This window comes from Durio zibethinus, chromosome 27 (assembly GCF_047325235.1).
Source record: "Durio zibethinus cultivar Kanyao isolate XHJ-2024 chromosome 27, ASM4732523v1, whole genome shotgun sequence".
Lineage (NCBI taxonomy): Eukaryota > Viridiplantae > Streptophyta > Magnoliopsida > Malvales > Malvaceae > Durio > Durio zibethinus.
The window spans coordinates 6,423,039-6,439,919 of record NC_143188.1 but is presented as its reverse complement, the minus strand read 5'-3'; the positions used below and the strand labels follow the sequence as shown (position 1 = coordinate 6,439,919).

At 30.1% G+C, this 16,881-nt stretch overlaps 1 protein-coding gene and 1 pseudogene across 5 annotated transcripts; both read left to right on the top strand.

Moving 5' to 3' along the window:
* The first annotated feature begins 8,529 nt into the window (after positions 1–8,529).
* Positions 8,530–10,249, top strand: LOC149510876 (uncharacterized; annotated as a pseudogene). The gene is made up of 4 exons (XR_016334785.1): positions 8,530–8,719; positions 8,795–9,303; positions 9,788–10,005; positions 10,133–10,249. The product of XR_016334785.1 is annotated as an uncharacterized LOC149510876 (transcript).
* Positions 10,154–16,197, top strand: LOC111279973 (uncharacterized). Of its 4 annotated transcripts, XM_089756568.1 has the most exons (6): positions 10,154–10,287; positions 10,394–10,636; positions 10,890–10,971; positions 11,070–11,144; positions 11,223–11,294; positions 11,405–11,591. In XM_089756568.1, the coding sequence occupies exons 2-4, from the start codon at positions 10,408–10,410 to the stop codon at positions 11,110–11,112; spliced, it is 354 nt and encodes a 117-aa protein (XP_089612694.1). In that variant the 5' UTR covers positions 10,154–10,287; positions 10,394–10,407; the 3' UTR covers positions 11,113–11,144; positions 11,223–11,294; positions 11,405–11,591. The 4 variants fall into 4 exon arrangements, 2 of the variants coding, with proteins under 2 accessions (XP_089612694.1, XP_089612695.1); XM_089756569.1 differs by lacking the exon at positions 11,405–11,591 and adding an exon at positions 16,148–16,197 and having other exon boundaries at positions 10,264–10,636; XR_016334787.1 differs by lacking the exons at positions 10,154–10,287; positions 10,394–10,636 and adding an exon at positions 10,650–10,782.
* The last annotated feature ends 684 nt before the right edge of the window (positions 16,198–16,881 follow it).

Here is a 16,881-nt window from a genome sequence, read left to right as displayed (position 1 = left end):
TTTACGTTTAATTTGTTTTTATGCCAACCTACAAACCAAACCCCTCATACAGACTATCATTCTTTAGCTGTCCTTGTCCAAAACCATTTTACCAGTCTAGCACCCACCATCTGTTAGACAAAATTCCTCACTCTCCCTATTTTAGTCACTACCATACACTTGTACACCAACTGTTTGCTGAAACACCTCACTTTCCACCATATTGTTGGTTCAATCATAGACTAGCCTAAACCAAACCCCTATTAGCACTTCACCATAACTTTCTCTTTGCATACACCAACCTTTGGCCCATGTCAATCTCTTGTGCACAGCAGCCCATGTACGCACCACCCTATATATACACCAATCTCCTACACATACCAAGCTTTAACAGCCTTATTAGAATTTTGTTTTCAGCTTGTTCTAGTAGCTCATTTTCTCTCAATTTGAATCTAAAAAGCTCACAAATTTAAAAATACAATAGGTGTCCATGCCTTATCCTTTAAAAACACTCACTCTAAACGAAAAAAAAAACTATTTAAAACTTATATTCCACCGGTACCCCCTTATTAAACGCACATTTGTTCGACTGGTATTTTAAAGATTCAATCAATTGCAAGTGTTTCGATGACAATTTTGCAAGTGATCATGTAAAGTATGGTAGAATCATCAACCTTCCATTCTTTTGAAAGATTAATTACCAATATTTATCATTTTTTAAGAACTTGGTTGGGTTCAATTTTTAAGTCTTAGGTTATTGATCCATGGGAGCTTAGTTAAGGCATTATATAGCAATGCTACATGCGTAGAGGATGATCAATATGGAAATGGATTATATGTTGACAAATTAAGACTTTCTTGATCGGTTGAGAATTAAAAGTCATTCAAAATTGGCTCAGGCAAGTTCTAGGCCTCATAAAAAAAGGTGAAACAAATGAGGAAGTATATGTCTTTCCTAATGAAAAAGTGTATAATAATCAAGCTGTTTATTAAGCTTGCATGATAGGTTACTCCACATCATCGTTACCTATGTCTTTTGCCCTTTTGGCACAAAATACTCCACAATATACACCCTTGACAATTGATGGTTACATATAATCAAGAACCATAAAGGCCCACCTTATTCATTTCATTTTCAATGATATGATTTAAATAATTCAAGAGAAAGAGAACACTTTAGTTTTCAAGATGGTTTTTAGCTTTTTCTTTAAACAAATTAAAATTAACACTAGCTGTGATCCCGTAGTTACTCACCCCCAAAGATTTATCATTGTTTTTAAAATGATTCATAAGATGGGTTATATTTCAAATGATGATGGCACTTGGATTAGAAAATAAAAGATGGCACCTCCTCGATCAGGCCAAGAAAAAGTTCAAAATGAGGAAAATGAAGCCGAACATGAAGGTTTTATTCCCAATGAGGGATATATTGCTCTATTGGATATTGGAGCCTTATCTTCATAACTGTTTAACACTAAAAGTGCATTAAAGTTGCTCTTGAAATAGATGATAGCCTTCGATTTATGTTAAGACTTCTTTTGACAAGTTCAAGAAATGCTTTGACTCTCTCGATGCATGAAGTGAAGCTGTGTTTGATGAAATCCAAATTATCCATCAAACTTAAGATTCTTTCAAGGAGTGCTTTCCATCTTACCTACACTGTCCACCTTGTCTTCTTTCATCATGATCCAAGTTCCTTTCAACTTCCTTAAGTTTCATACATTTGAGATTCCATGGTTTATCATGTATTTGACACTACTTTAATGCTTTTATAATCCTTATTATTAGTTTGAACATCCGTTATGTTATGAAATACTTTATTTTTATCTTATGTATGACATGAATTAGTATTGACTTATATGCTTGAACATCGAGGCTATTATGATATTATGTTCTTATTTTATGTCTTTGAACTTCTTTGTCTCTATTGTGCTTCATTGCTAATAAGCTTGATATTTGGAATGTTTATTGGATACTTTGTGTTCTATGTGTTTCATGTATGTTTTGGTATGTTTTTGCTGCACTTATAGTTTGTGCCAATTGCCATAAGACTTGTAAAATCATAAGGAAACACTCTTGTTTATTGTGCTTGAATATATGTTTTTAATTGGATTACTTTTGCTTGGGCATAATTATAATAAAGAAACTACACTTATAGTTTAACTTAAAAAATTTGCTTATATTTAGGGGGAGTGCTTTCAAAATAATTTTCAAAATCTTCAAATAATTAAATGGAGTTCTTCAAAGCAAATTTTTTCATATAAAAAATGGAGAGATTGTTAGCTTCGAATTGATATAAGTTTTGATATACCAAAACATTAAGTTAAATTTAATGATTTTTCAAATTATATCATTTAGTAATTTTTCCTTAAAATTACTTTTGATTAAATTTCTTTAAAATTACAAATATTATTGGATTTCCAGTTTCCTAAAAAATTCATACCCTTAAATTAATATTATTGGTAAAAATATTTTTTTAGAAAAATCAACTCTTTTCTTGTCAAAAAAGTTAAAATATTCAAATTTGGGAAAAAGGGATCGATCCCTCATGATGAGGATCAATCTCTAAACTTCTAGAATTTTCTTCCTTTATTTTCAAGCATGAGAATCGATCTTCTATAAAAAGATATCGATCTTTAAAATAGCAGGATCGATCCCTTCAATTACAGAATGCTCTTCTTTTTTTTTTTTAATCATAAGGATCGATCTTTCAACTAGCAAGATCAATTCAAAGCTCGATTTCGATCCTCTTCTTTTTAATGGTTATATTTTTTAATTTAAAAGATTTGAATTGATCTTTTAGAATAGTGGATTGATCCTTTCATGTAGGAAATTCGAGTAAAGATAAAAATTAAAGGAAATAACAATTATTTTTCAATTTCAATATGCTACAATGGTTAAAAATCAAAATCCCACTTAAAAGGAAACCTTAAACACGTTAAAAAATAAGAGATTACACTTCAAAATCATCAAAAGTTAAGATTATTCATTTTTAGAGCATTCAAAGTATTAAACTCATTCTTGTATTATTCACACTCAAATTCCTATTGTATCATCTTTTCATATTTGTACTTAAACCTAACAAACATCCTTCTATTAAAGGTTTCATTTGGTTTATAAAATCCTTTGTCATTTAAGGAGGATTAATGAGTAAAATGTGAGGTATCTTATTGAGAGCTTTGTAGTAAAGATCGAGGTAAGATCATATAAAGGGTAGAGGTTGCTATCTTGACTTTGATAAGATAGAGATTGTAATTTGTATAAGAAATTTTTTTACAATGGATTTGAAGTTTGGGTAAGAAAGCTAAAGAAAGACATAGACACCTTATTAAAGAAGAGCTGAACCTCTATATATGTTGTGTTCGATTTTGTTCCCCTACACTTTTATTGCTTATTTTAATTATCTTACATGCACATACAGTTTCAATATACTTAGGTTTGCATTAATTTTAAAATTTTTAGTAATTCAATTCACCCTTCTTGGATTGTCTTACACATTTGAGCTAACAATGTAAAAGTTCAATATCATAATTTTGTGTTATATATAAAATTAAGGGATAATGTCCTAAATGGCCCTTGAACTATAGTGGTTTGTTAGATTTGGTACCTAAACTAAAAAAATTGCTAAATAGGTACCTAAACTATGAAATCATGTGTCAATTTGATCCAAGAGTTAACTCCATTAGTCTTGATGTTGAAATGGATATTTTAGCCAATAACCATGTTCCATGTAGACACAAAATGACATGTAAGCATACTTATGTGGCTTGTGTGGCTTATGTGGTTAGAAAATATTTAACTCTAAACCTAAGTAAAATAACGCTAAATCGATACAAAAAAAAGCCAAAACTCAAAACTATAAAAAAAACCCCAATTCGACCCCCCAAATTGTTTTTCTATTTGTATGACAATTTGAATTGTTCTTTAGAGAATCAAATAAGAAAGTGATGGAAAAGACGTTAAATTGAAATGTTTTAGGTTAGATTCGATTACATTATCTAATCAAAGTATTGGGTTTCTTCACTGGAATAAGACAAGTCAAGGGCATCAGCTGGTACGAGGAGATTCAATTGGTAGAAGGAGATATATAAAGTATTTGAATTCGATTTTGTGGAGAAAAGTGAGAATTGATTAGGGGTTAAAATTTTTTTTAAAGTATGTTGATTTTTTTATTCTCTAGTTTTGGTTTATAGTAGTGTTGGAAATGGTGAATTTTTTTTTATTTCAAATACTTTTTTATTCATTAGGAGTTTATGTAGGCACAGCACTTCACTTTCGTATATCTTTTTTATTTGGGTACAACATTTCCTTTTGGTCAATCTTTACATGCATGTTGGACTGTGTGTTTGGATTTTGTGATGTGGTCCTAGTTTAGGGTTTTAGTCTTTTTTTTTTTTGGATTTAGGGGAAATTAAATGTTTCATGTTAATTTTTTTTATTGATTAAATTTTTTTCAAATTTTCTAGCCACATAAGCCACATAAGCATACTTACATATCATTTTGTGTCCATATGGTGCATTGTTTTTTTGGTGTAACTCCTTTATTCTTTCTTCCTTTATTATTTTTAGTTCTTGATACTATAATAATAATTGATTATGTTATCTTTAGTTTCTCAAACTTATCATTGATGTTTGAATTTACAAGTGCATAAGCTTTTGCTAAAGCAAATTATCAATGTCAAAAGTGAGTTACAATTTTATCAGTTATTTTAACTATTATCTGTGATAGATAGTGTTCTATAACTAGCTAGGTACATCGGTTTTAAGATTAGTGAGGTGTACAATTTCTTAATTGTTTGCTTCTCGATTCAACTTAGTATCCTAATATGTTTTTGCTTTTTCTTTCATAGGTACAGGTATTTGTTTGCCATTACTTCAAATTCTGATAAGTGAGCTTGCAAAGTTAATTGCTTTTCTATTTATCTTTTAAATACATTAGTCTAAATATTTTTTATACAATGATTGTTTTTTGAAAGTACTGAAATAATTAAATGCATATATTTTGATTTACATTTACTTATATGGTAAGCATTACATCATTTGTCAATAAGAATTTTTATTTGAAGTTTACTTTAATTTAAGGTAAGATTCAAAATCTTATAATTTATTTTAACTTTTGACTGGTTTCAAATAACAATAGATTCTTCATGCATCTTTATGTAACTTGTAAGTATATAGGATTTATTAAAGGATAGTTTTAATTTACTTTGAGTCAATAATTTTGAATAACCTTAATTAATTTATTGATGCTTATGTGTCAATGTTGATATTATTTTGTATATTTATTATAATCAGATTATTATTTTACATATACATATATGTACATATTTATCTGATTTATATTTTATTTTATATTATTTTGTATTTATTGATATAATGTTTTTGAAATAAAAAGAATGTAACATTTTTCTTCTCGCTGCAAAACACGGGCATGCATCTAATTTTTAACTAAAAGAGGTATGCATTTAAAAACTTTTATGCTTTGGAAAATTCCATTCATGTGATTGAATCAAAAGTTACCGTTAAGTAATGGTTTAAAAGATTGTAAGTGCAGCGTTTTGAAATTTTCAAGGCAATTTTTTTTTATATTATTATATACTATTCAACCATTAATATTACACGTGATTCGATTTGAATTTATACGATTTTTTACATTGAAATTCGATATCAAAATTGCATACTTCAAGTATTTATTTTACAACATGAAATTAAATTTATTTATATAAAAAAATCAGACCCAATTAGTCCAAATGCATTGGATTTGATTTGATTTTCGATTTTTTCAATTTATTTGCTTAGCCTTAATGACTCGTGACACCAAAAAATGTGTCAATATATCTTATCTAGCAATACATTTATTTTGGTCTACATTGCCTATATTATTAACACGTGGCATATTTATAAAACAAAAGACGCATGAAAAGCGGTCTCTTCCGACTCCTCTTCTCTTACTCTTAGTCATTACGGTTTAAAAGATTTTTTTAAATGCTGCTAAGACAAAAACACTTACAACCTATCAATGCATCAAAGTCTTCAGGTCGAGTGAAGCATTTCCAAACAACCATGTCAACTACTTGAAGGAGAAGGCTCGCCACCTATCAAGGGAAGAACTCCCCTGAGGTCCCATCAATAACTTGTCAAGACAGTAAAGTGAAATTGACTAATAGATCACTAATTTGTTCGATATCATTAAATACAATCTTAAAATTATTAAATATAATTTATACATATTTAAAATTATTAAATATAATTTTTTTTTATAAATTTTTAAATTTTTATTGAATTTCACACTAACATTCTTTCAATTATTAATTATTTTAATTAAATCATGATATTCTGTTTCACACAAAAGATAAAAGGAGAACAGAACCAGAGACACAAGGTAACATTAAAAGAACAGAACCAAGATCTCACTTCCTTGGTTCTCTCATTATTGAAACTTCCGCCACAAACTTCACCATTTTCATCTACCTTGCTTCTTACTCTTACCTTAGGTACCACATAGACTAAAGCGTCAAAGTGTGTCCCGAAAAAACAACTCTATGCCCCTTGATCATGCTTTCTGACTGCAGATTACAACTGTCATTCCCCCTTATCATACCTTTTTTCTTCCAGCTAAGACCACCAAAAACACCTTCAACACAAGGATAGTGAGCAAGGTTTTATGCGGCTTGCGAAAAGATTGAAACATACGCCTGCAATTATAGCCATATATTAAACAAATCTTTCAATTTATTTGATAACTATTCGTCAAATTTTACATGAAAGCAATTTCTGTTTAAAGTTTACCAATTCTTTTTTTAATCTTAGGATTTAAAAGAATTCTATGCGCTTTCTTTGCCAATGGACTGAAACATTCATCTTCAATTACAGATATATATGCAACAACTTTTTCTACTTATTTGTTGTTCACTTGTTGAATTTATTATGCAAGCAACTTGGTTTTAAGTTTAACAAGCAATTTTAAAAATTGTTTATACAATCGTTTCCTTTCAACTTGAAAGGAAAAAGCAGGAAATTTCTTATGAATATAACTTTCAAATTAAAAACTTTGTGGATATCGTTCAGAATGATTACATTCTATACTTAAATTGAGTTTAATTTTCGATACGGTGTTGTTTTTTAAAAGAATTTCATTGTTGAAATAGTGTAATTCGGTTTAAGCAATTAATTTAGAAAGCTGTTTTTATATAAGTTTTTACCTTCACTTCCCTTTTTTTTATAAATAAATTGTCCTACTGCCTTCCTTTATTACACAAAAGCTGCTTTGTTCATGGTTTTAAATTTGTTTGAATTTTGATTCCCGGAGCTCCCACCTTAATGAATCAAGCATTACACATTTTTAATTAAATATCTCCATTGAATAGCTGAATATGAACTTAATGCTTTCTTTGGTTTATGTTTTGTTAGTATGTAGACAAATTTACTTCCAAATTACATGATCTTACAAGATTCTTTATCAGAGTGAAGTATATTTTAAAAGGGATATTAAACTATTGTTTGGTATAGTTTCATTGTAATTAGATAGCTAAAAAACATTATCCTTTTAATGATTTTTTAACTGTTACACAACTTAGAAAAGTGTTCCTTTACATTTTTGATTTAGCTACTTAAATATTTTCAGACACTGTTTGTTCTATTGAATGCATATATTGAAATGTGAAAGCACGAATCTCTGATTTTTTTTTTTTTTTGGTTTGGCTGATTGAATGTTTTGCCAGTCTCTACAAGGGCCAAAAACGTATAACCACATTATAAATTACAGCTTTATTTCGTTGAATAAGTGTTTGTTTGTATTGTAAGTTTTGAATTAATTTTTATTTTGAAATGATAAATATTCAATTAAATAAATTTATTAAGATTTTGAACATGAATTTTTTTAGTATATATTTTTAAATTTTATTATTTTTGGTATTAAATAAATAATATATTTTTTAAAGTGATATGTGATTTGAAAAATATTTTAAAAAATTTGTTTTAAAAATTTGATCTTAATGTTTATATAAAAAATACAAAATTTCAACATTAACAATTTTTTTATAAAATTAAAAAAATATAAACAACAATTTTTTTTATATTTATATATTTCTCAAATTAAAACTATCTTTAAAATTATTTATTTAAATTTAAATAAAAATTTAATTATTATTTTTAAAGTGAATTTTTAATTTTGGACTCAATATAAATTTAATAATATTAATTTTTAGAAATTAATTAGTTCGAAAAAGATATTTTGTTAAAAAAAATTTTTTTAACGTTGAATTTATTTTATTTTTCAGTATTAATTTATAAAGTTTTAATTTATTAAAATATAATAAAATTTATTCAAATATATAAATCATAATAAAATAATAGAAATAAAACAATAAAAATTTGATTAAAAAAAAACCGAATTGGATTGTTGGATTTTTAAAAGAATAGTTATTAAAAATTTATAATAAAATATATTAATAGAAACAAACCGTTGTGACATCTCTGACATGTTCGCTAAGTATTCCCACCTAAAATAATAATGAATTTCCGATCTTCAAACTCCACTCCACCTCATTACCTTCCCCCACCCCACTCACTCCTATTTCTTTCTTACACGACTCAATCAACTGCCATCAATTCAAAACCCGAACAACAGTAGAAAAACATCTTCAGTCCTTCTGGGGCAAATCCTTCACTCTTTAATGTCAGTAATCCCCCCTCCTCGTATTCCTTTCCTCCCTTTGCCTCTCCCAACAATCCCCCAAAGGTATTCTAACCCTCTTCCATTTCTAATGGAAACTTCTTCTTTTTATTTTTTTATAGGATATTTAATTGATTGCAGTGCAACCGGCAAACCCGTGATCGACGGACGAGAATGGCTTCCCGACCACGATTTCATCCCCACTGGAACATTCAAAAACCTAACGGTACCCGGCGTCGTCCCAACTCTCTCCACCGTCCGATCGTTCCCTCTCCAAAACAATCTCGCCGCTAGTTCTGCTACGTGGCACGTTTCTACGGCGGCGGAAGATACCTAATCAGGACAACTTACTATTATTACGGCGGAGTCAACGGCTTGAATTTCCCTTCGCCTCCCGTTCTCGATCAGATAGTGGACGGCACTTTTTGGAACGTGGTGAATACGATGGAGGGTTATCAAAAGGGCTTGTCGTCGTATTGCGAAGGAGTTTTTGTATTGCTCGGAATGCGTATACGGTCTACGACCTGTTTATTTCGAGTTTGGGAATGCTGATTTTGGGGGATTCGCTTTATAATACTACGAACTTTGGTTCTCATGCCTTGAGTTTGGTTGCTAGGCACAGTTTTGGACACAATGGATCCATTTATAAGGTAAGTGGAAGTTTTATGAAGTTATTTTTTTTTTCTATTTTTAGCTTTTTTTTTTTTGTCGTTTATTGGGAATTTTTGCAGGAAATTGTGAATTATGCAATTCTACTGTTATATGCTTGTTAATGGTTTTGCACTCTATAAAACAAAAGCATAGTTGTTATAATTGAATAAGAATGAATAAATATTTAACATGTAATATCAATTCTAACATACTTGTTATATATATAATGAAATCATTGATTTATTATTTGAAACAATTTTATTCTGTTTTAAAATTTAAAAGTAAATATGTGCTTTTGCCTTTTATTTTTCATAAGAAAAAGCAAGTAGCAGAAGCAGTTAAACCATAACCAAATGGCTCAGATTTTTTTTTTCGGATTAGAAACTCAGATGTTACATTCCAATCTTTACTATTTTTGTGAAAGAAAGTGAGTCATATTTTGAAGTTGAAGTTCTCACTTTGAAATTTTTTTTAATTTTGAAGCTGAAGTTGTTTGTTGCAGATGCTTTCTCTGATTTTGCTGAATATGAATGTTTTTTGTACGACCCTGATGACCAAATCCATCGATGTTGTGAGCCATATGAAGAAAATGTTTCTGTTGTAGCTAGCAATAAGACACCACCTCTTTCTGGGTTCTGGAATATACCCCCTTCAAAAGTATTTGAAAGAGCACTTTCAACAGTCTAACTGGGACCCCTGAAGTTGAGTTGGCTCCCTTTGTCATTCCAATCTTTACTATTTTTGTGAAAGAAAGTGAGTCATATTTTGAAGTTGAAGTTCTCACTTTGAAATTTTTTTTAATTTTGAAGCTGAAGTTGTTTGTTGCAGATGCTTTCTCTGATTTTGCTGAATATGAATGTTTTTTGTACGACCCTGATGACCAAATCCATCGATGTTGTGAGCCATATGAAGAAAATGTTTCTGTTGTAGCTAGCAATAAGACACCACCTCTTTCTGGGTTCTGGAATATACCCCCTTCAAAAGTATTTGAAAGAGCACTTTCAACAGTCTAACTGGGACCCCTGAAGTTGAGTTGGCTCCCTTTGTCATTTCCAAACTCGACTTATTACGTTGCTCTATATTTTGCAGAAAATAGTTACTAAATGCTATCAAGCTCAAGGGTGCTTGACATACACATAAATGACGTAAGGTATTATGGCAATTTGAATGTGACTTCAGAAGAAGCTACCATCTTTGCAACCAGGTGGCCTCTTGATGGTCCTACAAGGATAACTTTGAGAACTAGTGCCAATTCAAATATTAGTCCTTTGACCAATGCAGGGGAGAGTTTTGATGTGCATCACCTCGGAGGAAGAACTCATACAAGGGAAGGTATGGTTGCTAATGATTTCTACCTCCTGTAAATCAAATTGAATCTGTTTCTATGGAGAACACTCAAACTGATTTTCCATGATTGTTTGTTGCTGGTTTTACTGCATCCTTCTTGATTGAGAATGAATATTCAGGTCAAAATGGAGGTAGATACTTGCATTATTATCTTATGTACCTTTACATCCATGTACTATAAACTAATAATAGTTATTACTGTTTAATTATTCATTCTTCTTAGTGTTTATTTAAACAGTTTGCGGAGCCTTCCACATTAATGGAATGGTGATCCTTGCCTGCCCCTTAATTACTCATGGACTGGAGTTACATGCTCTGAGGTGGTTGCTTTGTGAGTTGGTTAAGATGCAGTTATTTGCCGTCTATGTATCATTTACTGTTGCTCAAACAGCTTAACTTTATTTTCGTTTGTTTACAGGAGGAACCTGACTAGTATGGACCTTGTGCTTTTTGCTCTTTGATTCATTTGGCAGCCTAAATGGTTTGTACAAAGGTACATGGGCATTGACATAGAATTGTCTTATAGCTTTTTATGAAAACTAAATCTAATATGCTTTTCTTTTTGTTAAAGGCATTTGCAAGACATTCATCTCATTGGAGATATTCCCTCATCACTTGGAGACATTGGAAGCATGTGCGAACTGTAAGTCATTCTCTCAGTATCCAGCATTTTCATCCTTATTACTTTCTGTAACCCATTATGTCTATGCCAACTTCTGCACATCTTTATACTTCTTGGCATTTGTCATCAAGTTGCAGGCAGTATATCACCTCCACCATGCCCAAAAGTCTGTTCTTGATGGTTCTTACCTCTAAAATACAGTTTTCCTGTAATGAATTTGTTTTGATCAAGTTTTAATTATTTAAAACCAAGTGTGACTAACTCATTAATAATTATTTGTAATTAGGATAGATGGTAAATTAATTCACATTCTATTTATATTTTACAATTTTTTACTTGAAAAACTTAATGGGTTAATGTTATGATTGGCCCCTGAACTATAATGAAATGTTCAATAAGGTATTTGAACTTTAAAAATTCTAACGTGGTATTTAAACTATAAATATGTTAACTAATATGGTACTCACCTCTAATGTGGTTAACTCCAAATGATGACAAGTGGTGGATAAACAACTCCCAAATGATGACACGTAGTGGATAAACAACCCCAAATACCACATTAGTTAATAAATTCATATTTCAAGTACCACATTAGAGATTTTTTAAGTTCAGGTATCACATTAACATTTCACTATAGTTCAGGGGTCATTCGTCTCATTATCCCAAACTTAACATTATATTTTAGCACTTGTATGTTTTAGATGTGTTGTAATCATCTAGTTCTAGTTTTTAATAGACTGATATCCTCTATCTCCTTAAGATTCTGTATGTTTGTGTCACTCATAACCATTCGCTTTTATATCATTCAGCCATGAGGTTTTTGACACCCTTTTAGTTGTTGTTATAATTTTGAAGAAGAATAATAAGCAGAAAAAGAAGTACTTGAGAATTTTAGGAGGTCATGTTTATCAATTTATCGAGGCCTTTGTTGTCTTTCAAAAGGTCTTGGACTATAGAGGCCCTCCTTATCAACTGATTGTGTTTCAGGAATTCTGGTCATCTTCCTTATTAATAATGAAGAAGTTATGTCCCCATCATGAACTATTACATAGTGGATAACCATTGCTATTTACATAATCTCTTGTATAGTCGTGTACATATTTCGGCCTTGCCCTCATTTAGATGCATACATGTCATTCTCTCTAGGTATAAGGCATAACAAACATTACCAGCAATGGAGTGCTATAGCAGATGAAGAACAATATTCCATATACATGAGTTGACTTAATCAACAGAATAAGATCAGAATTTCCTTAAAATGAGGAGAGTTAGATCAAAATCTGTGTGCCACTCTTGGAAAAAAGAAAGAAAAGAATCACAACTAGTTTGTTATTCTTATTTAAGTTTGACTTTCTAGTCCAGGTCCAGGCTAGTACATAAATAATCAAGTGGAAAAGTAATTGATTAAGTTTAATGTCAATTTGGTTCATATATGACTTATTTTGATATATAGATGCTAAGAGAACAAGAAGTGATAAAATTACAGCACGAAACTTCCTACTTATCAAGCATTGCCACTGGTACTTGGTGCTTCTGCGAAGCTAATCATGTAAATAGCATATTGATAATCATATGTGTGCCACGTGTTTGGTGCCGCACATTTTTTAAAGCATCTATCTTATGAAGCAAACATGCCCCTGCTTTAGTCTGGTTATAGTAAGAATTGTAAAGATTGCATTTACCTTTGCTAAGAGCTAAAAGATCTGTAGATTTCTATTTTTTAGACATTGCGTCATTGCAAAAACTGTTTTAGAGTTGTTGCTATCCTTTAAGCCATTAGCCAATACCCAGTTAATTTTCTGTTTGGGTTCAAACCCTGTACAAGAAGATCATCCGTTTGAATTAAACTAAGCCACTATTGAAATCCGAGAAAACTTTTACATTCAAAGTCTTGGATTGAATTTTTTTGTTAAATGAATACCTCCCGATATTGAACAATCTTGATTCAATTGATTAATTAGGAACTTAACACGGGACCATTTTTGTTACTTTACTAACTTATTCTTGAAAAGTTGTAGGAAATGCTTTCTTTCTTTTTGCTCTTCCTTGGTCCAAAAAGTATGGTTGCCTGATTTAAGGCTTGCTAAGTGTAAGGAGAGTACAGAGAATGATGCTATTAAAAAAAATGATAGCATTGTAGCAGTAAAGGACTAGATGCAAGGGATTCTTGAGGCAATTATCTGTAGATTGCTTCTGGTCCCAGCAACTTATCATAGCTGGGTTGCCTGATTTAAGGCTTGCTAAGTGTAAGGAGAGTACAGAGAATGATGCTATTAAAAAAAATGATAGCATCGTAGCAGTAAAGGACTAGATGCAAGGGATTCTTAAGGCAATTATCTGTAGATTGCTTCTGGTCCCAGCGACTTATCATAGCTGGATGCTAATAGTAAAAAGTAATCAGTGGTGGAGACGACACTCCATTTGAGTGAAGAATGAAGATGATATTTGATCTTGGCCTATTTTTTAGGGATATCCATCTTATCCAAATCAATGTGTCCTTTTTTGTTGTTGTTAGCTTACTGATTTTTCATCATCTTCTCATTTAATTAGATTGAGTTTCATTTCTTTTTTTCTTCACAAACGTACAGATAATAAGGTGCTTTCAGTTTCCTGTAGCATTGAAACCTTGAGTTCCTTGAGCGCTAATTTTTACTGGAATGATTGGATTGAAGTTTCAGATCGTGATATCTTTGATTTTTAGCATTTAACAAACCTAAAAGCTGCTTACAAAGAATTGTGTTCCCACTTCAAATTAATTAATCATTTTTAGAATTTAGTTCAATATTTTGGGAAATGAAAAGAACTAGTCTTATTGTAAATATTGGCTAAAAATAATTGATTTTTATGTCTCATATGGAATGAAAAAAGAATGGTGTGTAAATTCATTTCCTGAAATTAGAGAGGTGAAATTAAGCTGATAATATTCGAATCTTGCCTGTGTACTTTATCATTATAACAAAACTTTATCCAGGAAAAATGAGTAATAAAACAATTAAATTCCTATCGAGAAATATAGTCTAAACTTTTACAGGCTCTTTTTATAAAGAGACTGTAGTTTAGAATAGAGGAAAATGTTATAAGTATTACTTAGAATTTGAATTTTAAATTTATGAGTGTTACATATTAAAAATAATTATATAAATCAATTAAATTAAAATTTGAATTTTTAATTATACTGTTAGATTCAACTAATATGAAATTTTTGGATTAAAAAAAATTTGTTTGTATATATATGTTTGAGACTAGATGTGTCAGTGGTGTAAATTTATCAAATTGACACTGCTCTTGCCCTGTGTAATTTTTAGATTGCATCATAAAATGTTAGAAGATGAAAGTGGTAGGAATTTTTGGACTTAATAGATTGTGTCTTATCATCCTTTCTGATGAACTTCTCCTGTAGCTGACCCCTGAGCTTATTGTTATTGGTCTACTTCACATGGTTTCTTACCTATATTGAATAGAGTATGACATGACCTGAGTGATATTCTTGTTCATAGAGCCATAACTTGCATGAGTTCTGTAGGATTGACACGTGATCCGTCCTATATATTGGAGGGAACAGCTATTATTATTTCATAAAGTTTGCCGTCCTTCATTTGTTTGCTTAACATTTGTGGTTGTATCCAGTACGAAGTTCAGATCTGCACTGTTTCTTTTTTTTTATTATTATTATTATTCACTCACGCTTCCTTTGTTAAATCACAATTGTTTCTTGTTAGTAGTGGTTCAAATTTACCCTACCTCTTTTCACTGAATTTGAGATTTTAAAACCATTTCAGTGGAACTATGGTAAACTTATTTGATGTTTTCTGATTCGAATACACTTGTCAATATCACTACGCAAAAACGAAAGCTGAAACATGTCTCTACTAGCTAGGTAAACTTATTTGATGTTTTCTGATTCTCTGTACCTCAGATCTTTTTAATAAAATAGGTTGAAATTCGTAAATAAAAAAATTATAAATATTAAAATATAAAATTATTAAATGTCACATATAATTAGGTGAATCAACTTAGATAAGTTTTGAATTTTTTAGTTTTTTGTGTTTTTTAGATACTTACAAAACAACGAACTGATTGGGTGCATATGTGATAGTCTTGTTGGAACATCAAGATTAGGGGTATAATCAAGCAAAGTTGAGTCAATATAACAAAAAATTTGAGTTCGAATTCGATTCAAAATTTACTGTTTGAAACTCGATTTAAACTCGATCGAATTTTAATTATTAAGCTTGAGTTTGATTCGAAATAAAAATTAAGTTATTCGAACTTGTTTAATTAGACTTGTTTATTAAATAAACAATAAGTTTGATTATCATATTGGACTCAAATTCGATTATTTATATTTGAATTTAACTTCAAATTGATATATATATATATATATATATATGTATATAAGGATAAATAATAGTTTTTTTAATTAAAATAATAAAAATATACATTAAAATATAAAAATTCGATTAAGCTTTTGAGTTATTTAAGTTGAGTATTAAGATAATTAAACTTAGTTCGCTCGATAAATCAAGTTGCTCTAATTTAAATTCATTTCACCAATATGAATTCGAATTTTATCTAAATTAAACACGAATAATTTGCCTTGTACATGATTTATGTTCTTAACTTGGATTTTAGGTAAGTATAAATATACACCAGTCATGTCATTCTTAAGTTACAAACTTCCGGCTTTCATTTTTTTGAAATTATAAACTGTCAACTTAAGCTAAACCTTCTATTTGTTTTAAGAGATTTGGAAGCCAGTTTTTGTCTCCACCACCTTCTTAAGTAGATTGTATATGCATCCAGATGTAACTACACACGACTGGAATGGTCAACATACTCAATTTCACTCAATTATGTGTCAATATTTATTGCAGATCAAATTGGTAACATGATGGTTTGAAAATTTTGTTGGGAGTTTCAGCATTGTTTTCTCTTTGATTTTAAAGTTTTAATACACAAGTTCCAAAGTGCTAGTTGGAACATCCAGTCTGTTGATTTCATTCCAATTTTTATGAATCTAGAATATGTATTCCAGACAAAAAAAAAAAAAAAAAAAAGATACAGAATATGTATTTGTTTACTTTACCTTGAATCCACTGTTTTTTTTTTTTTTTTTTTAATTCTTACAAAGAGGCTGGATCTTAAGAATTGAAGAATGGGTTACAGAAGATGTTGAGATATGAAATTCAAATCTATTGAATATTATCTCTTATTAATGTTTGTATAAACTAAACGAATTAAACTTCAGATTTACTTTGAATCAACCCAAGCTGTTTGTGGGGGTAATAAAAAACACCATTTTACTAATTCAAAAGATAAAATAGGGGAAAAAGGACTCAACTTCATTTACTCGAATTACCATCAAAGATCTATTTTTGTTGGCAAGAAGAGTCCTGTCTAGTGTTTTAAAATTTAAAAATGTTATCTACGTATCAGCATAGATAGTGAAGGTTCATTTGCTTTTACACCAAGATACTTAGATACTTCTGAAATCCATCAATTCTTCATTGCAGATGGCAGCAAAACAAATTAAAAGTTTTGAAATTGTGATGGATATCCTCAGATGCAGTGAAACAAAGCATCTTTCAAATTTATAAATCGGGAATCA

Bases quoted from the DNA above. Each gene is read 5' to 3' on its own strand.
- LOC111279973 (XM_089756569.1), top strand. From the start codon at position 10,408: ATGCTATCAAGCTCAAGGGTGCTTGACATACACATAAATGACGTAAGG. The intron at 10,637-10,889 runs GTATGGTTGCTA...TTATTTAAACAG, and splicing joins AAGAACTCATACAAGGGAAG to TTTGCGGAGCCTTCCACATT. The intron at 10,972-11,069 runs GTGGTTGCTTTG...GTTTGTTTACAG, and splicing joins CTGGAGTTACATGCTCTGAG to GAGGAACCTGACTAGTATGG.